Source organism: Trichinella spiralis, assembly GCF_000181795.1.
Source record: "Trichinella spiralis strain ISS 195 chromosome Unknown Scfld2, whole genome shotgun sequence".
Classification (NCBI taxonomy): Eukaryota; Metazoa; Nematoda; class Enoplea; order Trichinellida; family Trichinellidae; genus Trichinella; species Trichinella spiralis.
Window position 1 is genome coordinate 4039901 of NW_003526941.1, and position 25613 is coordinate 4065513.

General features: G+C 33.5%; 10 protein-coding genes across 10 annotated transcripts; 4 read left to right on the forward strand and 6 right to left on the reverse strand.

Annotated features, from left to right (window-relative positions):
• Window positions 1-660: 660 nt before the first annotated feature.
• Tsp_03384 (conserved hypothetical protein) lies at window positions 661-2669 on the forward strand. Its single transcript, XM_003379682.1, has 4 exons — window positions 661-1329; window positions 1392-2132; window positions 2319-2551; window positions 2612-2669. Exons 1-4 carry the CDS (start codon window positions 661-663, stop codon window positions 2667-2669), a joined length of 1701 nt encoding a protein of 566 aa, XP_003379730.1.
• An 88-nt stretch (window positions 2670-2757) lies between these two features.
• Tsp_03385 (undecaprenyl diphosphate synthase) lies at window positions 2758-4186 on the reverse strand. Its single transcript, XM_003379683.1, has 7 exons — window positions 4004-4186; window positions 3549-3691; window positions 3381-3497; window positions 3211-3318; window positions 3033-3147; window positions 2869-2976; window positions 2758-2805 (listed from the first exon to the last, which is right to left on the reverse strand). The coding sequence occupies exons 1-7, from the start codon at window positions 4184-4186 to the stop codon at window positions 2758-2760; spliced, it is 822 nt and encodes a 273-aa protein (XP_003379731.1).
• Window positions 4187-4340: 154 nt separating this feature from the next.
• On the reverse strand, window positions 4341-5375 carry Tsp_03386 (hypothetical protein). The gene has a single exon (XM_003379684.1). It carries the CDS (start codon window positions 5373-5375, stop codon window positions 4341-4343), a length of 1035 nt encoding a protein of 344 aa, XP_003379732.1.
• Window positions 5376-6140: 765 nt separating this feature from the next.
• Window positions 6141-8150, forward strand: Tsp_03387 (oxysterol-binding protein-related protein 1). The gene is made up of 11 exons (XM_003379685.1): window positions 6141-6178; window positions 6226-6301; window positions 6352-6486; window positions 6528-6619; window positions 6692-6846; window positions 7163-7248; window positions 7287-7411; window positions 7509-7725; window positions 7778-7895; window positions 7949-8043; window positions 8094-8150. Exons 1-11 carry the CDS (start codon window positions 6141-6143, stop codon window positions 8148-8150), a joined length of 1194 nt encoding a protein of 397 aa, XP_003379733.1.
• A 515-nt stretch (window positions 8151-8665) lies between these two features.
• Tsp_03388 (60S ribosomal protein L30) lies at window positions 8666-9476 on the reverse strand. Its single transcript, XM_003379686.1, has 4 exons — window positions 9459-9476; window positions 8960-9105; window positions 8773-8903; window positions 8666-8715 (listed from the first exon to the last, which is right to left on the reverse strand). Exons 1-4 carry the CDS (start codon window positions 9474-9476, stop codon window positions 8666-8668), a joined length of 345 nt encoding a protein of 114 aa, XP_003379734.1.
• Window positions 9477-10149: 673 nt separating this feature from the next.
• On the reverse strand, window positions 10150-10696 carry Tsp_03389 (Rap1 Myb domain protein). Its single transcript, XM_003379687.1, has 2 exons — window positions 10359-10696; window positions 10150-10306 (listed from the first exon to the last, which is right to left on the reverse strand). Exons 1-2 carry the CDS (start codon window positions 10694-10696, stop codon window positions 10150-10152), a joined length of 495 nt encoding a protein of 164 aa, XP_003379735.1.
• Window positions 10697-11186: 490 nt separating this feature from the next.
• Window positions 11187-13219, forward strand: Tsp_03390 (GTP-binding protein GTR2). Its single transcript, XM_003379688.1, has 9 exons — window positions 11187-11194; window positions 11336-11545; window positions 11600-11694; window positions 12046-12179; window positions 12248-12447; window positions 12506-12620; window positions 12682-12824; window positions 12887-13035; window positions 13107-13219. The coding sequence occupies exons 1-9, from the start codon at window positions 11187-11189 to the stop codon at window positions 13217-13219; spliced, it is 1167 nt and encodes a 388-aa protein (XP_003379736.1).
• Window positions 13220-13556: 337 nt separating this feature from the next.
• Tsp_03391 (conserved hypothetical protein) lies at window positions 13557-17323 on the reverse strand. Its single transcript, XM_003379689.1, has 12 exons — window positions 17303-17323; window positions 17051-17083; window positions 16654-16986; window positions 16239-16594; window positions 15792-16056; window positions 15457-15601; window positions 15258-15377; window positions 14556-15192; window positions 14348-14500; window positions 13936-14282; window positions 13738-13868; window positions 13557-13661 (listed from the first exon to the last, which is right to left on the reverse strand). Exons 1-12 carry the CDS (start codon window positions 17321-17323, stop codon window positions 13557-13559), a joined length of 2646 nt encoding a protein of 881 aa, XP_003379737.1.
• A 382-nt stretch (window positions 17324-17705) lies between these two features.
• Window positions 17706-24048, forward strand: Tsp_03392 (AMP deaminase 2). Its single transcript, XM_003379690.1, has 15 exons — window positions 17706-17723; window positions 17780-17935; window positions 18207-18342; window positions 18412-18631; window positions 19619-19710; window positions 20437-20617; window positions 20680-20884; window positions 20972-21155; window positions 21250-21348; window positions 21569-21797; window positions 21911-22013; window positions 22414-22545; window positions 22633-22764; window positions 23044-23127; window positions 23812-24048. The coding sequence occupies exons 1-15, from the start codon at window positions 17706-17708 to the stop codon at window positions 24046-24048; spliced, it is 2208 nt and encodes a 735-aa protein (XP_003379738.1).
• Window positions 24049-24521: 473 nt separating this feature from the next.
• On the reverse strand, window positions 24522-25370 carry Tsp_03393 (hypothetical protein). The gene is made up of 4 exons (XM_003379691.1): window positions 25215-25370; window positions 25018-25160; window positions 24676-24723; window positions 24522-24618 (listed from the first exon to the last, which is right to left on the reverse strand). The coding sequence occupies exons 1-4, from the start codon at window positions 25368-25370 to the stop codon at window positions 24522-24524; spliced, it is 444 nt and encodes a 147-aa protein (XP_003379739.1).
• Between the last annotated feature and the right edge of the window lie 243 nt (window positions 25371-25613).

Sequence of the window (25613 nt, forward strand, 5' to 3'; positions counted from 1 at the left end):
GTGGCTTGAACACTGTAAATTCTATTCACTTTATCATAACGTCTAGACTGTTTAAATAATAGTAACGAACGTTGACAGAATAGCTCATTTTAGCAAATTAGTAAATACTGTTTAATTTTCAATAAATTTAATTAAGCCAACATGCCAAAAACTTTAGATAATGATATAATTTAACTTAATTTTGTTTCCTGATAATTACGAGTGAAAATATCATTTCGATTTAACTAAAAAAATTAAATAATTTCATAATATAACAAATAAATAAGAAATTATCAACTTTTTTAATATAAATTATACTAACAAGGCATACTTTACTCTGCCTATTTTTGTGATTAATACTGCATTTCAACCTTGATTATCATTATTGTAATTTTTGTAGTTATCTAAACAGTTTATTAATTTGCATCCTGAAGGTGATATGGCTAAAATTTACACGTTAATATTTATATTCTGAAAATTGAAAATTAATTTTGCTTCATCAGAACACATAAAGCACACGATCACTCGATTTAGTTTACTTGATAGGTATGAAATATTAAGTTACATTTTTGCCATTTTCTGCTTTGTACACCCACACAATTGCTTAATAGTTATGTTTAAAATTATTAGCACTTTTCAATTTTCAATTTTCACAATGTAATAATTGCATATTTCATCAGCATGACACACAATAAATACAGTTGGAAGAAGAGTAACAGCCAATATGCTGTTATAAGCAGCTCGTCAAAGTTCTCGAACATCGGCTTACGCTCCGTTGTGGATAATAAATATAAATTTATACGAGCTGAAGAACCGGAAAAAGAGTCTTTAAAAGGTGATATATGGAAGAATGTCCCAAAATTGAAATACAGTGGTCTGGATATTGGATTGTTTTCCGAGAAAAGATCTGCATGCTCGAATAAAAAGGTCAAGCCTTGTTCCAGTGTGAGAAAACACAATTCGAAGTTCAAATTACATTCAAAATATTACGCCGAAAAGCGGAAAATTCAACAAAATGTCGTCAGGAATAGAACGACAAGTTTGAAAAGTGAAACAAAGCAAGAAACCGCGACTTTGCAAGCATCCTCGTCTGTGCAGCGTAATCTTTCACCGGACGTGTATTTGAAGCCTAGTTGTCTGATGGAAGAAGGATTGAAAAAAGTTGAAAATGCAAATACTTCTATTGTTAAACCTTCTTCGAAATTATCATTGAAAAGTCCATCAGCAGATGTTCGACGAAAAACTGAAATTCGAACGCGGTACAAAATTCGTAAACTTGCTAAAGTAGGCTTGAAGAGGTCAATGAACAATACCAATCCTATTGCAAAGAAAACAATGAAATTATCTGAGGTAAGATTTGAAAAAGAAAAAGATGTTTTGCATTTTATCAATTTTTTGAAATATAATTTAAGTCGAACAACGTTGGAACAAGTCCAAGAATCACCACAAGATATAAATTACGTCGACTGAGTTGCGATTTTAGAAATACTAAGCGGAAAAGTGTCATTTTTCATAACAGCAGGGTAAAGCAGAATCGTTTCAAATGGCAAAGGGAAAAATTGAAAGAAAAACGCTTCTGCAATCCTAAAACGGTGAAAATGATCTCAAAGTATAAATTGCGCAACTTGGGGCATTGGGAGCAGTTTGCAGTATCAAAATCTGGTGAACCGAGGTCGAAAATCGTATCCAGATATCGACTACGCATATTGGCCAACAATGGAAAAGCGATGCACAAAAGCCCTCGCCAACAACGCAATGCTTGTCGTCGTATTATTTCAAAATATCGCCTTTTAAATTTGAAAAAATCTAAAGGCGAATATACCAAGCGGGTAGTCTCGAAATATAAATTGCTCAACAACGTGAAGAGAACAAAGCTGCACCACAGGCGAGTACAACGGGTGAAGAGTAAATACAAGCTTGACCAAAGAGCCGGTCAGCCGTGGTATCGTTGGCGCAGGTTGACAGTACAGCCGAAGAAAAGCGTTGTGCAAGAATATGCAAAGAAATTGGTGAAAAAGATCAAGTCGGTTTCCAATCCTTGGCATTTCAAGAATGCTCACAAATTGATTCGAAAAAACGACTGCTTATTTTACATCCGATTCGGTTACTGTACTCGTGGCAGCCAATGTCCACATGCCCACGATCCGACACGGGTAGTGATTTGTAGACGCTTTTTGCGTGGGAAATGCAATAACAAATTTTGCCGCTTTTCACACGTCATCTCTGACGAAAAGCTGCCCCAATGCCAATTTTTCGCCCAAGGTCGTTGCGACATATACGAATGCCCATATCTGCATGTCACCTATGCACCAGGTACGGCTGTTTGTAAAAAATTCCAGCTCGGCCGATGCATGCAAGGCAAGCATTGTTCGAAACGTCATATCTACACGAACAACTTGAAGAAAAAGACCGTGAAAAAGAAACATGCAAAATCTACAACTGTGGAAACGAAAGAAGAGGATATTTCAGAAATGGAGTGCACATCTTGCCCTGCAGGCGAATGTATTCATTTTATACGACTCCCGACCGATAGCATTGCTGAAGAGAATGAAAAGCCGAAATTAATTGGAGAGTAAGTGATATATATTGTTTATAATGTTTTGTTTAAATATTTGTTCAACTCAACTTTTAGGAGATACATGGATATTACCATTCGAAACGACCGCTGTCACACAGATGAAACCAGTTGAAGTTGTGCTGATTCGCTTTTTTCATTCAATTCTTTATTTTGATTTGAAATGACAATTTTTAATTTACACGACTGCAGTCTGAATGCATTCATGCAATTTTGAAATTTGATGAAATTTTCCCATATTTGCGCACTTCCTGAAATAACAGAACCGTTAATAGTTTTCACTGGACTATACAGTTACAAATGACTGTCTATACTTGAATCTGTTCATAATTCTGTTGATAGAACAGAATAGCACGAAACAGATTCCAAAATGAATAATCCGGCCAAAGCACTGGGTCAAAGTATAAACAAGAATACGACAACTGAAATTAAAAATTGTATACAGAATGCAAATAATAAATGTTGTGTGTATTTTTACCTGCCAAAGCAAGAAATCACTGAGGCGCGTTTCTCCACTTGTGCGTATCAGCAAATCTGGTTCAGTGGAACAGCCAGAATCAAGATGCTTTGAAATGAGCTCTACTGTCAGCTGGCTATTTCCGTAAAACAGTTTTATTTTAAATATGACAGCTGTGTTCACTGAAATTTTCTCTTACTCTTCTTCTACAGGTTGGCCATTCGCCTTGAATGTTTTCATAATTGAAATGCAGGCACGACGCAACTCGTCAAAAGCAGTATATGGAAAACATATGTTTAAAAAAAGGCTAAATTCAAGATTTATAAATAATTTTCCGTGAAAAAGAAATTTCATATTCTGAATACATACCCTTTATTTTCTCGCGTTTTCAATGCAATCGCTTCCATCAGCTCGCGAACATCTCCGGGCAAATAATCAAAATTTCCAAAAAATCGACACCGTACATCATTTTCTTCAACCGAATTCCTTAAACATTTTTAAAAGTAAAAAATGAATCTGCTAATAAAATGGACAAACAATGTTTCCAATATTCTGGTAAATTTCACTCTAGCCAAGTTCATCAGTGCGTTCACTTCGGCTTCTGAACGTTTAAAATTTTCAATGCTCAGGGCAAATACCGTTACTTCCCGAATTCCAACTTTGCAACACCATTGCAGTGTCTAAAATATATAATGCCATTGTATGACTTCATTTTGTAACATTTTATCTATGTAGATTTTCTATTTGCTAATCGTCTTTGTTGACTGCATACGTCTCAAAAATTTTTAAGAAATATTCAAATTTTAAATATATTTGTTTTGATAAATCAAAAAGTGAAAACATTTTAAAAGCAAAAAATCTACATGGAATTGCAAACGGTATTCTATACTAATATTTTCAATAGAAATATATACCTGAAAATTAATTATGACAGTAACGTAACAGGAAAATAATAAATATATCGTTAAAATTAGTTATTTGAAATGTGAAACCTTCATTAGAGTCTCATAGCCATATTCATGGCCTGATGTGGCTTCCATCCCAAGCTTTGTAGCAAAACGGCGGTTTCCGTCCATGATGAAAGCAATATGCTGTGGAATTGGACCAAGAGAAAGCAGTTTCGCCATCATTCTTTGCAACCATGATAACTTTTCTGCGCTGAACAGTGTTGGCATAACTTACGTAAATAACTAAATGTTTCGATTATAAAACAAAACTGATGACACGTAATGTAATGCATTGAATAAAAACAAATAGAACTGACATACGATAACGAAATTCCCATTTAATTTATTTAAAACTCAACGTGCTATATTTACATTTAAAAAGTTATAAACACGCATGATCTAGATTGGCTTCTTCTGGTGTAACTATCGCAACACTTCCGCCAATTCTGGACAATAATGCAGCAAAATGATCTTCGCTATGAGTTTGAGCAAAAGCAGAATTTTTGAGGCATAAATGTATGTGCTTGTCGTAACTTTTCTCATAGCCCACAGAAGACAAATCCATATCGCAAGTTATCTGAAGAAAAAATGCCACTCTATCTGGATGAGAAAAATGTGGCTCAAAAAATGCATGTAAAATATCATATGTAACGGGAGAAAAATTTTGAAATTCTTTCATTATTGCCACATTGTAAATATACTGCGAGAAAAAACTTTGTAATCTTTCGTGCAACCGAGTAACACCAAAACTGTCATTAAAATCTTCACTGTCAAAAACAGTAACTGACGGGGAATATAGTGCGTTCCCACTGAACAGCTTGCTGGTAATATTTGCCAGTCTCAGAGCTAAACATTGTGCCGTTCGCTTGCCATTTTTATCATTCAACAAGGAAATTACAAGGACAGACGTTTCATCTTTCATGGCCGATTGAATACTCGTACTTATCACTTTCCACAGCATACTGTTTTGTAATTTAAAATCGGACTTCAGATATTTGAGTTCTTTATAGAAGTTTGTCCTCTTCGATGGAGCGTTGCATATGTAAGGTATATAACACAAACAAACAATAACAATAAGGAAGCATAACAATCTGAAAATATATTCATTCCACAGTTTCTTTACTGTTGAATTTGACACTTCATTAGATTTGAGAATTTCGGACAAGTGGGAGTACGAACGGTCAGAATTATGAATTAAAATACTTTCTTTACCGCAAAAATTATCATCGTCAGTAAGATCAGAACAATCTTCTTCATTTGACGAGAATAATTCATTGAATTCAGTCTTCAAATCATTTAAATCTGGGTATAATTTCAGAGGATCATTCTTACCTAAATCGAATGTACCAAAATCTTTCTCAGATTCAGAATTTCCTTTTTCTCTCTTCTCAGAAAAACGTGCATGATTTCTTATCATCTTTTGCATCAAAAGTTAATTCCAGACGAAAAAAAATAAAATTAAAATAAAAACGTCAGAACCTCAGTTTTAAATCAAATACATCTTAAACAAAAATCTACGAAAAAGGTACAAGCTGAGTCAAAGTACAGTAGGAAAATAAAAATAAAGTTTTATGGATGTGAGTAATTTTAAACATCGTATCATATTTTTTATGCTTTTTATAATTTATAATAGAGCATGCTTTTAGCGTTTTTTATTTTCATAATTAATCATAAACATCAATTCATAGTTTTATTTAAAGTTTGTGCAATCAGTTTACTCGGAACCCTTTTGTTTATTTACTTTGCTTATTGGTAACTTGTAGAAATTTCCATTTGAATAATACAGTAACTTGTAATTATGTTTTATGAACTACATATTCTATAACGTTAGCAGTGCCATCTTTTACATCTGAATAAAAGCTACTCATACCGCTTTTTAAAGCTTAATTCATAATTTTAATTTATTACACGCGTCTCTGACGTGCCTGTCGAATTATCTATTTCCTGTTTACTGAATGATTTAGAATTTGAAGCAAAATTGTTTGTATACTGAAGTTAACATAAACGTTGGTTTGATGATCAATGATAATTGAGCGTATTGATCAGTTGCAGATCAATCAGTAGTGCTTCTTCGTCGCAACACTTTTGCGTCAGTCAGCTTTCCAGCATTGGTGGTACTCCTGTTGTCAGTTTCAGCATTTGCTTATTTTCTATTTCACTTTGTATTAATATTGAATGAAAAATGTCTAATCAAAGATTGTGTATCCTCAGAGACAAAAGGTTTATTGAATTTCAATTTTATATTTCTACACAGAGTACTTTTTCAGGGACGCTATTAATTCACTTAACGTCCAGCGGAGTCAAGCCAATATATGGAGCATACTGAAACATTCTTTGGGAACTGTAAGAAGTGCTGTAATCAATTTAATTATTCTTTAACAATTTCATTTCAGGATCTCTCAAGACTGTCAATTCCTGTAGTGTTCAACGAGCCGTTGACATTTTTGCAGCGAATTTCCGAGTATATGGAATACAGCGATCTTATAAGTAGAGCTGTTAATGAGACAAATGCATTAATACGTATGGAGGTAAGTTATTTTATTGATTTATTAGAATAAACGTAATATAGTTGGTTGTGTTTTTTGAACGTGGCAGCGTTTGCTGTCTCCGCTCTTGCATCGAACTGGCAGCGTGTGGGAAAGCCGTTCAATCCAATTTTGGGTGAAACTTACGAACTAGACCGGTAATGTAAATTAACGATTGTGCAAAATATTTCGATTTATTTTTTTTCAGCTCCAATACAACAGGATTTCGCATTTGTTGCGAACAGGTTAGTCACCATCCTCCAATTAGCGCCTTTCATGTTGAAGGCGATGGGTTCAAATTTTATGGAAGTATCCATCCCAAAATAAAGCTGAAAGGACAAGGCTTAGAAATTGTTCCGAAGGGTATTCTTACCCTTGAGTTGTTAAAGTATGTGATTTTTCTACATATTTTTTATGGAATATTGATTAAAACTATTCAATATGATTTCTTCATAATCACTTCAAAGAAATATGTTCACTGTTAGTAGGAAATTCTGTCATTAAAACGTTCGCTATTTAGTTCAATATATTTTTAACAGTGAACGCAAAAGAATTGATTTTTAATTCTAAAAGAACTGAAATGCATGCTCAAGGGCTATCATGTACTGTAGTATATGAAATTCAGGATTTATTTTACTGTACTACAGTGTTCTCATATAAATTTAACATTCCTTATTAGGCAAAATGATGTTTACATGTGGTCTAATGTCAACTGCTCAGTCAAAAATATCATTATTGGAAAAATGCAAATCGAACTGGTATAAAGTATTGTTATTTGACAATTTTTGAAGAGCTCGTTTTAGCAAGGTACTATGGAAATTGTCAGTCATCGTTCTGGTTTAAAATGTACACTGCAGTTTAAACCAAATAGTTGTCTTTTCGGACGTGAAATTTCTCGACATGTTCATGGTTTTATTGTCAATCAAAGGTGAGTGCCACTTCGATTTCTTTATATTTTTTAATCCTTCGAATATATACCCGTTTGCTGAGAATATGATCGATAATGTAATTTTAATAATTTTCAGAGAAACTCGACTTAGAACATTGTATGGGGATTGGACCGAGTTTTTAGCCAGCTGCACTATCGAGATTTACAATGCAAATTTCGAGCAATGGCTAAAGCTACGACAAAAAAGAAATTTACCCAACACGGTACAATCAAATCGTCCTGCTTCACCAGTCACTTTTCCTGGTTCAAATATTCTTTGGCAGATTAAATCTAGGCCAGATTTCAGCGAAGTGGTACGTTGAAACGTTCTGTTGTTTTGAAATATTTAATTTACATTTATATTAGTTTTTCAATTTTACTGAATTTGCAATGGGACTGAACGATATGCAATCAAACAATGACTATGCACCTACAGATTCTAGATTTAGACCAGATGTAAGATATCTGGAAAATGGTGAACTTGGTAATCTACTACTTGTGTTTTCCTTTTATGCAAACTGAAATATCTTTGTTTAGACTTAGCTGAAACAGAAAAGCTACGGTTAGAAGAAAAGCAACGCTTTGCTAGATCACTTTCTAAAGAAACTAAACGTCAATGGACTCCAAAGCATGTTTTTATGCTTTTAGCCTAAACAGTTTTTTAAAGTAACACTGTTTATAGGTGGTTTACAATGGGCGTACATCCAGAAACCAAGGAAGAATGCTGGATTTTCAGTGACAAATATTGGCTTAAAGACTGGTCATCATGTCCAGATCTGTTTTAGAATAAACATTCCAAACAACTAGTATACAATTATATGTTTACGTTATCCTATAAAACTTAATGTTCATTTAGATTGAAATTATGTACATTCTCGAAAATGAGAAAACACTTATGATTTAAATTATTGTTCCCTGTGAACACCTACACCACATGACTATTACACATGCAAAACGTACTGCCGATTAAATAAATTTTTCGATAAAACTAATTTGTTATGCTGCACATATATTTATAAACGAACAGCTTTGCATCTCCTCATTTAACACTTAGTTAATATCTACATGCTGAGACAAATGTTTTAAAGTTAAAACAATTATTGAAAAAGGGAATGAAACACTGCTGTAAGCTTAAAACTGAGGAAGATTAATAACAGGTGTTATAACAGTAACTTTCACCAAAAAATAAGTAAAAATCATTTTTTGACTGTCACATTTTATTTCAATTTTCATATTTTCAATGCACAGTCAGATCTACTGTTCACCTCCAACAGTTGGCATGTTCTTAATGATATCCGAATCGCCTATATTTTGGAGAATATATGAAAAAAATTTTAAAAACAGAAAAACGCAATGCATACCTGGATCTGTAATACTCATCATACAAACACGAAAATATTTTCCACACGCGGTGCCCAGTTCAATATTGTTTCCGCTGTAGTGATGAACACCAGTTTTTGCCAACATCGCATAATACTCGATTTCGCTTTTTCTTACATAAAATAATATAAAATAAAAAAATGCTGCTAATCATAATAAATCAAATACCTCAATGGAGGAGTGTTGTTTGCTAAAATGACTAACTTCGCTTTACCATTTCTTAATGTTCGCAACGTTTGATTATATCCCAAAACATACTTGCCACTTTTCATAACAAGCGCAAGCCTTGAATTAATATTCTCCACAGATTTTTTCTAAAAAACAAGCAAGTTATTAAAATAAAAATCATTCGCCAACTCTACTGCCATTTTCTAACATTATTAAATTTCAATTTAGTTACATTCAAGAATACGAATAAACATAATATAAATTCATAACATCAACATAATATGCACAAATACATATGCATTGAATTCACAATAAATTATACATTTTTTAATTAATAATGTATAATAAATCGTTTAAAATGAATAAAAAGAAACGATAAAAAAGAGTGTCACAGAATTGTAAAGTATAACAACAGAAGATAAAACTAAGCTGAATAATCACTTAAACTGAAATGTTAAATTAAATATGCATAAAAATTATTTTATAACATTTTACATACCAATTTTCTAGGGGCCATTGCTATAAAACCAATCAAAAATGACAGTTTCCAACAAGCTACCGTATTTAATAAAAACTATTAAGAAAATGCAGGTGCAAGTGTGTTCAATATAATGATAAATTATACAATAAGATGATGGATTAAAATTTAATGTTTAATCCGAAAATTTCATTTTATTATTAAATTATATGTGAATAATGGTTTGTTGATTTTTTTGCTTTTACAGAATGCTCTGTCTGTTTTAAGAAAGTTCGCAAATCATTACCTACAAATTTTTGAATTATTTTATTCAATTATATTTTAACTATTTTCAGCATAAAATTAATTTCTTAACTTTATATAGTAAATAAAAACATATTATACAACCCAATCTAAAGAACCACTTCAAAAACAAAGAGGAACTTCAAACCAGGTCATCCATCAACTTCAACACAGAAATGTAATACAAATTATATTTATTTGTATTAAAAGTTTACTATAATTAATTAGTCACGTACAAGAAATTATACGTCGACATCCATGTTTTATAAATTAATCGGCAAATAAAAGAAGGTAGCAAGAACTACATAAAAAACAGCAGCATACAAAAGACAGTATCTGGGGGAACTGCTAGCGTTACATTTGCTACTAATTGTAGTTCTTGTTTGCCATTTGGTTCATAGAAACCGCCATTAATTGATAGAAGTCAAATTTATTTAGGAATTTCCGTTTGAGCCTTTAAGAATGATAGAAAACGATAAACTAAATACGTCATTTGTAAATTAAAACAAATAAACAGATTCTCACTTAATGCTTTTGATGTAGAATGCACATCTTCCTGTTTATCTTTTACGTCGTCTTCCTCGCTTCTTAAATAATCATAAAGAAGCTTTGAAAAGAATTCAAAAATTTCATGCTTACGATGCACTTTCATTTATGCTAAATGCAGACGGCTTGGAATCATGGAAGTGGATCACAGTGATGTCACCTGTTGTGAGACGCTGAAATTCCAGCAATGTCTTCTTGTCTTCACTTGAAAAATTTATCAAATATTCGTTCAATTTTGGATAAATGCTACGACTCCAACGACATAACATGCTTTTCCAAGAATGAGGAGTCACCTTAAGTCTTTCGGCTTTCTTCCAAAACAGTCGACCTTTGTGATCCTTTATTCGCGATGTTCCCTGCTTTATCTCTGATAACACATACTCAATCATACTCACATCTTCATTAAGCGTATACTTCATTCGACCGGACATGGCAACAAAATGTAAGAAGTCAAATCATTTTTATTTTAACAACCGCAATTGAAAGCATACAGCATCTTTGAACCTGAAAATCAGAATAATCATTATGCTATAAACTTCTTCATAAATTTAGTTGTTAATGATTTTATGTTTATTCTAATTTTACTTCTAAAAATGTTAATTTAATTTTTCAGTGTTGACAGCATTATTAACATTTCAATAAACGTCCGTTTTAACATTTTTTAATGAGTAACATAGCAGCTTGCTGGTAATGATAAAGCTTTACTTTTTATTAGAAGTATTCCATTTGCTAATTTTCTTCATTTGCTTGGAATATATTTTCTTCTTTTCCTAGTCAAGTTTTTTTGAAAATTATAACTGTTTAATTTGTTTCATGATTAGATATGGGACATTATTGTTTTAGTTAATAATACTGAATTCCAGTAAGTCTTAGTTGGTAATAATACCACTCATCTAAATGTTAATGTTTGGAATTAAAAAAATGTATATGTTACTGTCATACGTCTTATGAATAAATAAAAGCAAACCGAAACCATTTTATATTTAAACAGATTTTGTTTTTATTTACAACTGTAAAATTCATCACTGAAATATCATTCTATCAAAGTATGTTTTATGATTATATTTAAGTTTTACTCAAAATTCAACATTTTGTTTCACAGTGACTTCTTTGCCTGAAACTTCAGAGTATAGAAATAGTAACATGCAAGCATCTCACCTGGAACGGCATTATGCAGGAATGTCATCTTCACAACGTGATGTACATGAAAACATTGAATCTGCAGCAAAGCATTCAGCATATCATTTCAAACCAAGAATCATCCTGATGGGCTCAAAGCGGTTAAAAAACTGATTAAATTTTCAATACGTATAATTGAAAGTAAGTTATTTTAGGAGTGGCAAATCGTCAATTCAAAAAGTAATATTTCATAAAATGTCACCAAATGAGACATTGTTCCTCGAAAGCACTACACGAGTAACACAGGAAGGTATGACTTGTAATCATGTTTCATGAAGCATTTTGCTTTACTAAGATTGCTTACTTTAACTAATTTTCTGTTACTGTTACGAATGTTTAATTTCTTGTTACAATAAGGCCAGTAATTTTTCATATAACTCATTAGCAATAAAAGAATTAAATTAAATTAAAAGACTTTATTTAATTTCTAAAATATTTTTATTACTAATTAAGGTTATAATTATATTCACAGTTTTGTTCAGAAAATTGAAGAAGCATGAACTACAGTAATACAATAGTAGTAATGAAGGAGGAATAGTAAATTTTTTCGGCAAAGTTGTATTTCATTTTATTCACTTTTTTAAATATTTAACTATTTCAGAAATGTCAAGAAATTCTTTTATTCAATTTCAAATTTGGGAATATCCCGGCCAAGTGGATGCTTTTGATCCAGAATTGGATCCTCATGGCATGTTCAGCGCATGTGGGGCAATTATATTTGTCATTGATGCGCAAGTATATAATTTAATGGTTATTGTGGTTTTCATCATTTGTTTTTTGAATTCATTATTCGTTATGATCAGGATGATTATTCTCGGGCGATTCAAAACCTGGTCGACACTGTTATAAAAGCATCTCGAATTAACTTGAACATAAATTTTGAAGTTTTTGTTCACAAAGTTGACGGTTTAGCGGATGATCAAAAAGTTGAAGCACAGCGTGAAATTTTTCAACGAGTTAACGATGATTTATTGGATACTCAGTTCTCGAACATCCAACTGAAGTAACAAAATAAAAAAAATATCAATCAATCAATCAATAATTATGTTAATGGTTTGTAGTTTTTATTTGACCAGTATCTATGATCACTCCATCTTTGAATCCTTCAGCCGAGTTGTGCAGAAGTTGATACCCGAGTTGGTTGTTCTGGAAAATTTGCTCAACATTTTCATATCGGTTTCTGCTCGACTGTTATTATCTTCTGATATATATATATTATTTGCATAATCTGTTTCAGAATTCAGCCATTGAAAAAGCATTTTTATTCGATTTGTCGAGCAAAATTTACATTGCCACAGACAGCAGTCCTGTAGATATGCAGTCGTATGAACTTTGTTGCGATATGATCGACATGATTACAGATGTGACTGTAATTTATGGGTAAACTTTATATATGCAAAATGGAATTCTGATTCATCTTCTAGTCATTTGTGCATTTTCAGCAGTAATTCGGAAAAATTCGACACAAGAAAAGAATCGAACTCTTCGTCCGTAATTCAACTCAGCAATCATACAGTTCTTTATCAAAGACAAGTGAACAGCTATTTGGCAGTTGTGTGCATCTTGCGCAGGGAAAGCTTTACTCATCGTGGTAAGAGAGATATGATTGATTATTATTTGTCAAATCATTTATGCTGTTGAATGTAACGGCAATTTTTTCAGGGGTGATAAATTTCAATTTCACCTGTCTGAAAAATGCCATCTCTCAAGTTTTCCTTCATCGTCAGGAAGCATCAAAGTCGACATTAAACAAGAATAGTGTAAATAGACAGTAAAGACTACTCACTGCCAAATGCTGCTCGATCTGCTACTGCAGTCACAACTATTACTGCAGTTACAAAGATTGGTCGAAAAATAACGTGCAAAATAATGGGAAAGTTATTCGTTACTATAAACAAACATTATGCACATATTTTCAAAAGATTCATTCATTTTTTTATTTATGGTTGATAAATAATAAATAGTACCGGCGTTTTTCTGAGTAGAAATAAATATTCTGTTCCATTACAAAATGGATTCATTAGAGTTGATAAAAAGTTGATAAGGCCACACACAAAAAAAATAAACAAAACAGTCTAATTATATTCATGCAAATTTATGCTGATATTTATCTTACACGTTCCACAGTTCTTCATCGCTTGCGTCGTCCGGCGAGCTGGAAGATTTCTTATCAAACGCAGCATAGCTGCGGGTACTGTTGTTGTTCGACTTTTCCGCCTAATTTTTGCACACACATATTTTTCATTAAATAATTTTCACATAATAATAATAATAATTTAAAAAAATCATCTACTTTGACATTTTTCCTCAATCCTGGTATTATCGTTGCACTTTCAGTTTGATAATTCTTCAACGAAGTACCCTCTGACAATAGATGATCGTCTGCGCTACGTGGTCTGTCTCGTTGACTTGACGTGAGCAAATCTGCATAATAATTTTCAAAAAAATGATAATAATATTCGACAGAAAACCAAAGGAAACGGTTGTTTACCAGTCGCTTTTCTACGGGTAGGCAGAGTGTAGATGTGTCTCTGTTGTTTGAGATGCTGTTTCAAGTCGAGCAACGGCGATGCAGGGGAAAAAGCATCGCATGAAGCCTGCGTCCGAGTACTGGATTTGCTGCGAAGTGCTGAACGAGGTGTCGTTCTCATTGGTCGACCCAACGAAGATGTATAACGTGCCGGTTGGTCCAAATCATCGAAATTGAAACTCGAATCCACCGATATGAATTTGTTGTGCTTTTGATAAAGTCTCGCATAACATCTGGACGGTGAAGGGGATTGAAGCAGTCGACGTCGTACAGCTTCTAAACGTTGTTTGGAATTGTCCAACGAACTACTTTAAAACCAAAACATATTATCAATATTGTAAATACTTTTTTTAAATAAAAATCCACCCCTTACACTTCTGAATATGTAGTTGTAGTAGTAGCAGTGGTGGCTAAAGCGTTGCTATCAGATCCCGCTGCATCTGGATCTGTTGACAATTGTTGACGTCGTCTAAGTACGTTAATCATAGCTTCTTTCTCAGCTAACAAAGCTTCCAATTGTTGAATCCTTCATTTAAAAAGAAAACATTAAAAAAACATGTAATATATTTAAATTTACAAACAAGGCATACTTCGTCTCCATTTCACCAATTTTGCCTTTCGCCATTCGAAGATCATCCAAAAATCGTTTGGTCTCACTTTGAGAAGTTTCGATCAATTTTTCCGCCTTTTCGCTGTTCTTCTCCAAAACCCGTATACGCGCATCTTTGGAATCCGACGCTTCACTGAAAGCAGCTTCTTGCTTTTTCAATTCAACGTAATAAGCCTCCTGCCAGTGGACAAGTTCCGTTTGGGCGTTCAAAATTTGCTCCTCCTTCTCTTGCAATTCTTTCCTCAACGTGCTGATTGTATTTTCCAAATCTTGCAAACTGCGCGACGTGGATTTCATTTGCAAATTTTCCTTCTTCTGAATTTTCATATAAGCGAGCTCCTTTTCCAGCTCAGCCTTGACTCGTTTGTGATTTTCCTCCCTTTTGCGCATGCCTTCTTGCAGTGCATGCAACGCGCGTTGCAGTTCGTCGGCTTTTTGCATGTACGACTGCTTCTTCTTCATCACCTCTTCCGATTTCAACACCTTCTCTTGGGCATTGGTCAACGCTTTGTCCAAAATTTGAATATGCGTTCTCTGCTCTTCCAACGTTACCCTTTGCGCATCCAATTCAATCGCCTGACGTTCTTTAGTTGCGAGCAGTTCTTTGTCTTGAAATTAAACAAAAATATCATGCATTTTTTTAATCAAATGGATTAATTTTAATTTTTCTCACTTTGTGTAATCAACTGAGCGATCATCATATCTCGACGTGTAATTTCATGCCTCAATTCGGAATCTTCAATCTCTTCCGCCTGGTAATAAGAGATTTGGTGTAAAGTATTTTCCAACTGATCTGCAAAAATTTGGGAAAGATCAAACGCAACGTTAGCTTAGACAAAACAAATTCGACGCGTGTTTTCGCTTCTGCTAACCTTGCAGCTGAAGATTGACATCTTTCAGACGGCTGATTTCCAACTGCATACGACTTCGCATCTGTTGTTCAAGTTGCTCGCGTTTGTCTTGCCGTCGCACAAATTCCTCATATTCTCGGTAAATTTTCTGATATTGCAATTCAAGCTAAAAATATTTTTAAAAAATAATACAAATGATATAAATTCAAACTGTGATTCACAACACATAAACATAATAAACATTCACAATACAAAAATAGCTGCCATCATAACAGGACGCATAAAAAAACAATTATTATTACTTTATGAGCAGCATTTTTAAATTCACAAAAATGATCCTTTTTTAATTCTCTTACCTGCTGCAATTTGAATGTTTTCTTTATGTATCCTTCCAGTTCAAGACGGAGATATCGGTTTTCATCTTTTAACATTTGAATCATTTTTGTCGACACCGCATCATCACTATTATTTGAATCAATTTGCTCATCTTTTAATAATTTATTACTTTCACTACCACCGGCTATATCCGACGCACTCGTGGTCACCTCTCTAGCTCCCAAATAAGAACTCGGTGGTTCTGAATGATGTCGAGAACTGTAATAATTTGAAACTGCTGAATCCCTATAAAAAAACAAAGTTCACGCAAAATGAGTCGCTGTTACGTCCAATAAACACTTCAGCACAAAAAGAAATTTGAACAACTACAATTTCATCATCCTACAATTATTGTGCTTGCCATTTTTGAAAGTTCAAAAATATACGTAATAATTAACATCATCGTTAACGCTATACAAATTACTTACTCTTGTCCAGAAACTTTAAGATGCATAACCAATTGCTGACAAAGATTACTTTTTGCAGATATCTCGTTCGTAGATGTGGACATTAAAAGTGGATACGGTGCTCGACTGACATCGGGTTGTGAAAGACTAGTTTTCTTCACTGCTTGATCTTTGCCAGTGGTTTCACCGGAGGGTGAAGGGCTGGCAAAAATGCTCGCATAAGATGGTGGTAGAGCGTGTTCGGGGGTACGATACAAGTTGGAATTTGTTGAGGAAGCACTGGAAACTATATTCAGTGAAGTATTTCCCGATCCTATTGAAGAAGTGCTCGTTGATGCATAAGAATTCCATTGCCCAGAAACTGCTTCTCGGACAAGCTGTTTGACAACCTATTATGAAGCAAACGTGGGAAAGCATTAAAAAATTTAACAGTTACCTGACATTCATCCGGTATACTTGTAGGCATATTCGGTTCACGGACACCAAATGGCGATACTGCTTGTACAGCACGCGACTCTGGACTGCGATGAACTGTAGATCGACCAGCTTCTCCAGCAACCGTTTGACGATGATGCATGCTAGTCAAATTATGCAACCCTCCAGAACTGCTACCAGTACGCAAAGAAACCGGAGATATCTGCGTTGATGAGCCAAGTGCCCTTGAGCATTGCGAGTTGTAAATTTTCGTCCATTGTTGTTCTTGGTTAGCGTCAGAAAGCAGCGAATTCGAATCAGCACCTCCTTGCGGTGACGACATCACATTCCGATGCTACACTACGTTGTAAGAAACAACTTGAATACTCAGAGCAGCATTCCAAAGGATAAACTAAAACCACCATTAACATCATCAGATAAGAAAGCATCAACTATAAATAAATATGCTAATCATAAACGAAAAATAAATATACTAAAAATATGCTAATCAGCATTTCAAATTACTGGAACGTAGACATTATTTCTTGAAATTAACTCATTTATCTAATGTTTGTTCAGGTAATTAAAAGGCTAGTCAAAGTGAATATACCATAAACGATAAAGAAAATGCTGATTAAAATCCAAATAAGAATAATTTTGCTACAGTATACCACAGTAAGATAAACTCGCATGTTTAAATAAACATACAGTAGTATTTTGTTTTAATAAAGCGAATGATATTTTGGCAGTTCATTTGCAATAAATGCAAATTAAAAAATAATTAGTTGCACTTTTATTACTCATAATTTAAAAAGAATATAGACTTGGTGTAATGTGTTGCTAAGATGGCAATATGGAGCGCGTCGAGTATTTTCAAATGAATAGCGCTACACGCAAAATGGTCGCTGGTCAAAGATGGTTGATTGACAGATGCGCTTAATTAGTACTAAAATTTCACGTTCTAAAAACGAACACCTGTTTCATTTGAAACACATTTATAAAGATGATTCAAATTTAAACTCTCGTGTATTGTTTAAAATATTTCATCTGTTTACTCATTTTGAATAATTTGTCATGAGCGTTGAAAAAAGTGTAAGGTTGATAAATGACATGTTGTTGATAAATTTCAAATTATAAATATGATTTAGGAAAGTATTAATTGGAAGCGACTATCCATTTTCTCTGCAATCGTGATTTCGCTTCTTTTCACTAGCGTCATTATTTGCAAAGTGATTTTGAACGATGAGTTCATGTGTTATCTATGGAACTGCCCCACGGACAGTAAAGTTGATTTATTTCCACAGGTTTGAAAACATTTGATAGCTAAATTAAGAATAAAATGAGAAAATTTCAGAAATTGCAATGGACCGAAATTGACCGCCTAGAATTGCCTGATAAAGTATCTGTTTAATGTTGAATTGCAAAACTTAATTTCATCGCTGATAACTATTTCAGGGTTTCGTCATCAAAAGAACAGCTAATACAAATCACTGCTATGTGATGCCTTATGAAGAACAAAATTCCGTAATACGCTTCTCAAAATATGAACAACTTATTTTTAAAAGTCATTATTAGGTTCCTGTGGAAGGAAAACCACTTGTCGTCATTGAACCGTCGGTGAATTATGAAATTGTTGCTGCCATTCTGGGAGAAGATGGTGCATTGTTTTGCTCAGGTTATGAAGTTTACTTTGTAAAAAATATCAAAATCGGTATGGAAATTAATATTTTCATATTTATGCAAATCAATTTTTTCAATTGAACCAATTTTAAATAAACAGCGAATGCCGAATATGATAGACGACGAAGAGAAGTGGGAAAAGTTTACCCAAGCAGTGGAATATTTGCAACGGCGCAAGATACTGGGAAAAAAGCGGTAGATTTGAATATTGAAGATCGTCATCCAAGATGCAAAAATATCATTCTCGACTGTTACGATTATGTTGGCCAAGTGCAGAGTTGTTATACTTGGCAAAATGGCGCGATGTTCATGGAACGGAAGTGTTTGGAGAAAACCAAATTTGAAATTAAAATGACAAAGCCGCCTGGTCGAATTTTGAAAGTAGCTCAACAGCAAATGATGCTCTGCTTGCAGCGCAAGGAAAAAGGACTTGAATGTTAATATTAATTAAAAAAAAAACTATTTTTGAATTATTAAAAAATAATCATTTCATAATTATTTTCCATTATCATTCTTTTTATTGTTCGTTTTGAAGTATTTCGAATTCAAATATTATATACAAAAGAAAGATTATATTGCCAGTTTGTTCGACTGATCCAATAGTACGTGAAATCGTTTAAACTACCATACGTCATTAAAATTGTTTCTTTCGTAAGGTTGTATTTTTTTTTATTTGAAGAAATTGTAAGTTTTTTATTTTTTTGAAATAAAAGGGAATGAACCTGGAAAATATTCAATATTATCAATTATGATTTCGTTTCCTTGGTTACCAGTAATATTTTGTTCGAATAGAAATTAAATTGAAATGTAAAGTTATTATTAAATAGACAGTTGTTATTATTTTGTTATCGTTAGTCGTGGATTTTTTGAAATTGCTCATAAAATTTTTTTTGTATGCGCAGTTCAATCGATCATTTGCCAATCGATGTTTAAAACATGTTCGAGCGAAATATAACGATCATTATAAAAGTTTTTTTCTGTTTGGCAGTAATAAATCAAATTTATTGTTTTTTATACAATTAAAATAAAAGTTGTTTTTCATGTTTGTTCGTTATTTCTACATTTAAATTTAATAATAATGTACTTCATTAATGGTAGATAAAAACAAAAATAAAACATCATTTCAAATTGTATGCATTTAGCAGTTAATTCTTCAAATAGTTTTGTTTGCACGAATAGAAGGAATATTTATTGATGAAGCTGAGCTTGGCTGAGCTGATTATTAATAGAGTTCATTTGTACACTCGGCTGTTTGCATCGATCATTTTCGATATTCATTTAGCTTGAAAACGTTACTTGTGGCTCAGTTGGAAAATTTACCTCAATCCAATCGACGTCGCTGTTCGTTACATATCTGCATTCAATTACAGTCGATTTTATGCAAAAGAGATGAACAGTGGTAAGTGATGAAGAGAAATAAAATATATATTTTTTGCAATTTAAAGCAACAATAATGTGCATAAATTGAATGGTATCCAAATTCCCAAATATAGGTAGTTTGTTTTTGTTTTTCACGTTGCCAACGAATTTTAAACAGAAATTTAATCTTTGCGTTCAGCGTAAGTTTTCAAGTTAAAAAAAGCCTACATAGCTTAGATATAGAATGAATTTGCAAAATAAACTTTACATCTATGCATAAGTTTTATGTGGTTATTTTCGAAATATGGCGTTCGCTTTGTGATGAATGCGCGATGTTTGTTTTCCATAATTGCTTGCTGTTGTTTGTTTTCTTTGCAATCGAAATGACATTGTTTCAAAATCGTAGAAGTGAAATGATGATTTATTGCTCAGTTGACAATTGCGTTCTGATTATTATTTGCTAGTTATCTTTTTGTTTTCCAACACATTGCATACTGTATCATATTGTTTATGTGTTGACATGTTTGAAATTTACGTTACTGTAAAATTGTACATTTTTTGTTGGAGGGAATATGTAAAATGGCATAATAGGAAAGTAAAATTAAATTACAATGAATAATATTGTGAAAATGTTTTGTAAATTAATTTGACTTGAAAAGTATAAGAGAATTGAAAAGTAATTTTTCAATGGTTGCTATTTAAATGTGAAATTTTAGTATAATTTTCGAGTATTTATTTTAACACAGATTTTGTTTGTTAATTGTAGATTTCGATTCGGAAACAAATTTAAAATTGTTGAGTTGTTCATTGCCGAAAGTTAGGATGGCTCACAATTTACAGCTTCCATCTGTGGAAGATCATGAGCTGTCCGCTCCGTACGACGTGTCTAATGTTCCCATTGAACTTGCGGAATCTGTAAAAGCTCTTCGACTGCAGATGACACAGAAGTAGGATTTTGATTGTAATTGTTTTTACTTTAAATTTTATTTGGTCGGGATTTGTATTTTAGAGGAGCCAATAGCGGGTTAGTCGAGGGCAGCGCAGCTTCGACTGATGAACCGTTGAAAGATTCGGAATATGTCGATAACATCGATGGGGAAGATGCAAATTCTGAATATCGAAGACGTGTCTGTTCACCCAGAGGTCTACCTATACAAACTTTTCGTGATGCATTGGATATTAATTTCCAACGTGTAGCCATATCCGGTGAAGAAGTATCTGGTGTAATGGAAATTATTTTGAAAATAGATTGGAAATCTTTTTCGTTGTTTTCTTTTTACGTAAAACTTTCATTTTGATAGGTCCCTCTGGAAGATTTGCTTCATGCAGCTGATATGATTGTAGAAGCTTTAAAAGTGCGCAACAAATATATGGAACGAGCTGGTCAGTATATGTCGAAAACTGTGGAAAAATTCATTCGTCACGAATATCCAGCAAATCTAGAATCTCGGTTTTACAAAAATCTTCAAAATCGTGATCGTGGAAGTATGTTTTTTTCGCTTTTGTTCCATTTTTGCCTTATTTCACAAAAAAGGTATATTTCGTTTGTGTCATACTGTAAATTCTATTCGAAATTAAGTACTGTGCAACGGTGTGCAGTTTTTCTTTTTGAAGCGAGTTTTTGTTTCAGTCTTCCAAAGTGACATTGACCAGACTGAGAACTCTGCTTTGACGGCTAGTAAGTGTTCAGGTGTGCAGTTATGTCAATGCATAAATGATGATGATGATGATGATGAAATGCTACACAGTTGTAGTTTTTTCTTTCTGATTAACAGTTATTAGTTGTCAACAATTTTTCCCGTATGTTTAACAAAGCATTGCAAACAATAACATTTTATAGAGAATTAATGTTTCTTTTTCAATTTGATTGTTATATTTTATCATTGTTTTGTTTGAAGACAAATCTCTCGCATATCATCCACCGGAAGCGGTGTTGGAGAAACGCCCTTTCGATTGCGAGATTCCAAATTCGGCTGGATTTTATTTGAAATCTGTCAACGGCATTGTTCAAGTTAGCCGCACCCAGGATGGACCGATTATTGAAGAGCTCGAGTCGAGTTATACAGAATTGTCAGAATTCGTCTCCGATTTACTACGCATGCAGTCAATGATTATGAACGGACCTCTGTAAGTGATTGTTTCAATCGATTCGATTACTGTAAATTTGTTGTACGTGAAATTGAATATGAAATTGGCGGTTTAATTGTATGTAGTAAATCGTTTTGTCACCGTCGTTTGAGCTATTTGAATGCGAAATTTCAATTGCACATTCTGTTGAACGACATTCGAGAGATGACAGAACAGAAAAGTGTAGCGCATCGAGATTTTTACAACATTCGCAAGGTAGACATTTTAAATTTGCATATTTCATTATTTCTTCTTTATCGAATTTTCCAAGGTGGACACTCACGTTCATGCGGCCAGTTCGATGAATCAAAAACACTTGTTGCGTTTCATGAAGAAAAAAGTACGCACCGAAGGCAACAGAGTGGTACTGATGCGTGGCGACACGCCGGTCACTTTGGAACAAGTGAATATAATTAGCACATGAAATATGTTGTTTTTCTTTAAAATTTTATTATACTTTTTTCCCCATAATTGAGGTTTTCAAAGAAGTCGGCTTGACAGCGTTTGATTTGAGCGTAGATTCTTTGGACGTTCATGCGGTGAATGATGATGATGCTCTTTTTGTTTCTTGGCTGTTGATCTTTTTTTATATGATTCTTGTTATTATTTGTTTCAGGATAGAAATACATTTCACAGATTTGATAAATTTAACAGTAAATACAATCCACTTGGTCAGAGTGTTTTACGCGACATTTTTATCAAAACCGACAACTATATTAAAGGGGAATTTTTTGCTGAAGTGATGAAAGTAAGAGAGAGAGAGAGAGAGAGAGAGAAAAAAAAAGATGAATGTATATTCAATTCAATTAATTCAAGCATTATTTATTGTTTGAAGGAAGTGATTGCCGATTTAGCGGAAAGTAAATATCAGCACGCCGAGTATCGTCTGTCAATATATGGTCGAAGTGCTGACGAATGGGATAAGCTGGCCGACTGGGCAATTCGAAACAACGTCCACTCGCATCATGTACGTTGGTTGATTCAAATTCCACGCTTGTTGTAAGTATATTATTATTATTACATTACCGTTCCAATCATATCTGATTCAATTCAATTGTATTCCATCAAGTGACATATATAAATCGAAAAATTTAATTCGATCATTCCAACAAATGGTGGACAACGTGTTTTTGCCATTGTTCGAAGTGACCAATGATCCGTCGTCGCATCCTCAATTGCATCGATTTCTTCGATATGTAAAACGAAAAACAAACAGTGATTTTATTGATAAAAATAGAATATTTAGGTTGCTGGAATTGACAGTGTCGACGATGAATCGAAAGCGGAACATTCTCAAATGGATCACAAAACGGTCACCGCAGATCAGTGGGTGAGCGAGGAAAATCCACCGTACGCTTATTACATGTTCTATTTGTATGCCAACATTGCCGTGTTGAATCGATTCCGCAAGTATTGAAATTATCATACTTACTTATATTGGTTGTGTAATTTTTTTTCGTTTCTTGATCGCGTCATACAGACTGAGAGGCTTCAACACGTTCAGCTTGAGACCACATTGCGGTGAAGCGGGTTCGGTGAATCATTTGGTGGCCGGCTTCATGACCGCAGAAAGCATCGCCCACGGCTTGTTGTTACGCAAAGTGCCCGTACTGCAGTACTTGTATTATCTATGCCAAATTGGCATCGCGATGTCACCCCTGAGCAACAACGGTCTCTTTTTGGCCTACCATCGTAATCCGTTGCCGGAATTTTTGGCCAAAGGTTTGAACATCAGTCTTTCCACTGATGATCCGTTGCAGTTCCACTTTACAAAGGTAGGGTTGATGTGTTTGGGTTGGGGTTTTCATTTTCGCTTGGGATCATTTTCAAATGCACCAGGAACCGCTGATGGAAGAGTACAGTATCGCAGCGCAGGTTTGGAAACTGAGCAACAGTGACATGTGCGAAATTGCCCGTAATGGAATATTGCAGAGCAGCTTTCCAGAAAATGTACAATCCATCCGTTTGATGATTTATTGAAAAATTTTCATTATTTGTTTCAAATTATATTCAGATGAAAGTCCACTGGCTTGGTCCGAATTATAAAGAAGAAGGTGTTCTTGGCAATGATGTATCGCGTACCAACGTGCCCGACATACGCGTCTCGTATCGTTACGAGACACTCATCGACGAATTGTACACAATATTTCATGCCATAGACAACGCTGTGCCAAAGTCAGAAACTCATACAACAACAACAACCAGTGACCATCATCGACCACTATTTTCGCTAAACGAATCTGCTGCATAAATGGATATTAAAAAGTTAACAAACAAACAAGTGAAACAATATTGTTGCATATATCAATCACTTCTGTTTTTATTCTAAATTAAACAATATTAACTTTTCAATTCTGTAATCATTTGGTACTGTACGCATTTCAAGGCGACGTGATCTCTTAGCCGCTTGTACAAATCGTCGCAATTCAAAAATGTTCACCTATGTGAAAATGAAAAAATGAATAAACAAACACAAAGCAAAACAATAATGGTCGAAGATATACTTGCGTATTTAAAACGTGACGGCAAAATTCAATTTCTGACAGAAATTCAAAATTACGCATCAAACAAGCGACCTTAGCATCCAACAACAAACTAAGCATTTCCATGGCATTGTCACTTCTGTTGCCGTTTGATTTTTCATTTTCCACAATCAACTTTACCATATGCCGATTGAGAAACTTTAAATATATCTAAATGAAATATAGTAGTGTAAAATTAAACTTAAAAATCACTTATTACAAGTGTTTGTTCGGCGTTCAGTGTTTTCAGTTCGTCGCACATGATTGAACTGGAAAATTTGTATTCTACTATGCAATATCTGAAAAATTATACAATATTGAAAACTTTTCAACATTGATTTCAATCTCACACTTACAATATCTTCGATAAAGGGCTTTCGTCGTCTTCTATCTCTTCAGGCTTGCTGTGAAAATAATGTTTATACTGTTTTAATTTCGCCATTGTAATAATTTATCACTCACCAACAGCACAATTTTATAAAATCAACTAGCCATTCTTCAGGTACCGAGGCGAAGTTTTCCAACAGTAAAATAATCAACTCTGTTGATTTGAGCTTCACTAAAAGTCGCCCAAGAGAATTCGGTAAACTAAAAATTGAAACAGTCAAAAATTAACAAATAAATATTATTCTAAATTTGATAAATATTTCAAAAATAAATAAATTAACCTATCGCGAAACACTTTAGAACAAAGTAACTTGTGTAAAACCTTTCTCACTAAAGCATCGTCAGCCAAGGATAGCATTTCAATAATTTTATCTTTCTGCTCCATTCGCAGTGAACAGCTTTCCACAAGTTCAATATTATCAACCATTCTGTTCCAGTGTGAATCTTCGATATGCTACAAAAAAAACAGTTATACAAATGAATATTCAAAAGCACATTACAAACGTACACAGCTAGGTGATGCGCGAAGAATAGCTTGCAAATCTGGTAAATCTAGCTCTGGAAAAGATTCAATCTCTACAGATGGAAAATTATCAAAGACAATAATCGGATGAACTTTGTCCATTTCAAAGTTCACAGAATTCGCTGGCAACGCAAGAAGCATCAGCTAAAGCAAACCCACCAACTTCACAGGTGCCTTAAAAACAGAAACATGAAATGACAAAACCAGTATTGTATTGTTAATAAAACATTAATTATTATAATTAAAAATAAAATTAATTGATATAAATCACTGAAATAAAACATGTCAGTTGCAAATTACATACCTTTTCCGGACGTAAAACACTCAAATACTATAAATTCCATATGAACTAATACAGTTTCTGCTTTGCAAGATTAAACTTAT

Bases quoted from the DNA above. Each gene is read 5' to 3' on its own strand.
- Tsp_03384 (XM_003379682.1), top strand. From the start codon at position 661: ATGACACACAATAAATACAGTTGGAAGAAGAGTAACAGCCAATATGCT. The intron at 1,330-1,391 runs GTAAGATTTGAA...ATATAATTTAAG, and splicing joins AAACAATGAAATTATCTGAG to TCGAACAACGTTGGAACAAG. The intron at 2,552-2,611 runs GTAAGTGATATA...CTCAACTTTTAG, and splicing joins AAGCCGAAATTAATTGGAGA to GAGATACATGGATATTACCA.
- Tsp_03385 (XM_003379683.1), bottom strand. From the start codon at position 4,186: ATGCCAACACTGTTCAGCGCAGAAAAGTTATCATGGTTGCAAAGAATG. The intron at 3,498-3,548 runs GTTTGTCCATTT...AAAATGTTTAAG, and splicing joins ACCAGAATATTGGAAACATT to GAATTCGGTTGAAGAAAATG. The intron at 3,148-3,210 runs GTAAGAGAAAAT...TTACGGAAATAG, and splicing joins GGCCAACCTGTAGAAGAAGA to CCAGCTGACAGTAGAGCTCA.
- Tsp_03386 (XM_003379684.1), bottom strand. From the start codon at position 5,375: ATGATAAGAAATCATGCACGTTTTTCTGAGAAGAGAGAAAAAGGAAAT.
- Tsp_03387 (XM_003379685.1), top strand. From the start codon at position 6,141: ATGTCTAATCAAAGATTGTGTATCCTCAGAGACAAAAG. The intron at 6,179-6,225 runs GTTTATTGAATT...GTACTTTTTCAG, and splicing joins TGTATCCTCAGAGACAAAAG to GGACGCTATTAATTCACTTA. The intron at 6,620-6,691 runs GTGAAACTTACG...ATTTTTTTTCAG, and splicing joins GCCGTTCAATCCAATTTTGG to CTCCAATACAACAGGATTTC.
- Tsp_03388 (XM_003379686.1), bottom strand. The intron at 8,904-8,959 runs GTATTTGATTTA...ATTTTATGTAAG, and splicing joins AACAACACTCCTCCATTGAG to AAAAAGCGAAATCGAGTATT. The intron at 8,716-8,772 runs GTATGCATTGCG...TCCAAAATATAG, and splicing joins GATGAGTATTACAGATCCAG to GCGATTCGGATATCATTAAG.
- Tsp_03389 (XM_003379687.1), bottom strand. From the start codon at position 10,696: ATGTCCGGTCGAATGAAGTATACGCTTAATGAAGATGTGAGTATGATT. The intron at 10,307-10,358 runs GTAAGCATGAAA...TGATTATTTAAG, and splicing joins AGCATAAATGAAAGTGCATC to AAGCGAGGAAGACGACGTAA.
- Tsp_03390 (XM_003379688.1), top strand. The intron at 12,448-12,505 runs GTAACAAAATAA...AATGGTTTGTAG, and splicing joins TTCTCGAACATCCAACTGAA to TTTTTATTTGACCAGTATCT. The intron at 13,036-13,106 runs GTAAGAGAGATA...CAATTTTTTCAG, and splicing joins GGAAAGCTTTACTCATCGTG to GGGTGATAAATTTCAATTTC.
- Tsp_03391 (XM_003379689.1), bottom strand. From the start codon at position 17,323: ATGCGAGTTTATCTTACTGTG. The intron at 15,378-15,456 runs GTTAGCAGAAGC...AAATTTTTGCAG, and splicing joins TGTCAATCTTCAGCTGCAAG to ATCAGTTGGAAAATACTTTA. The intron at 14,283-14,347 runs GTAAGGGGTGGA...TTGGTTTTAAAG, and splicing joins ACAACTACATATTCAGAAGT to TAGTTCGTTGGACAATTCCA.
- Tsp_03392 (XM_003379690.1), top strand. The intron at 18,343-18,411 runs GTATGGAAATTA...TTAAATAAACAG, and splicing joins TGTAAAAAATATCAAAATCG to CGAATGCCGAATATGATAGA. The intron at 18,632-19,618 runs GTGTTTGGAGAA...CTTGTGGCTCAG, and splicing joins GCGATGTTCATGGAACGGAA to TTGGAAAATTTACCTCAATC.
- Tsp_03393 (XM_003379691.1), bottom strand. From the start codon at position 25,370: ATGCTTCTTGCGTTGCCAGCGAATTCTGTGAACTTTGAAATGGACAAA. The intron at 25,161-25,214 runs GTACGTTTGTAA...TTTTTTTTGTAG, and splicing joins TTCGCGCATCACCTAGCTGT to CATATCGAAGATTCACACTG. The intron at 24,619-24,675 runs GTAAGTGTGAGA...ATAATTTTTCAG, and splicing joins AGCCCTTTATCGAAGATATT to ATATTGCATAGTAGAATACA.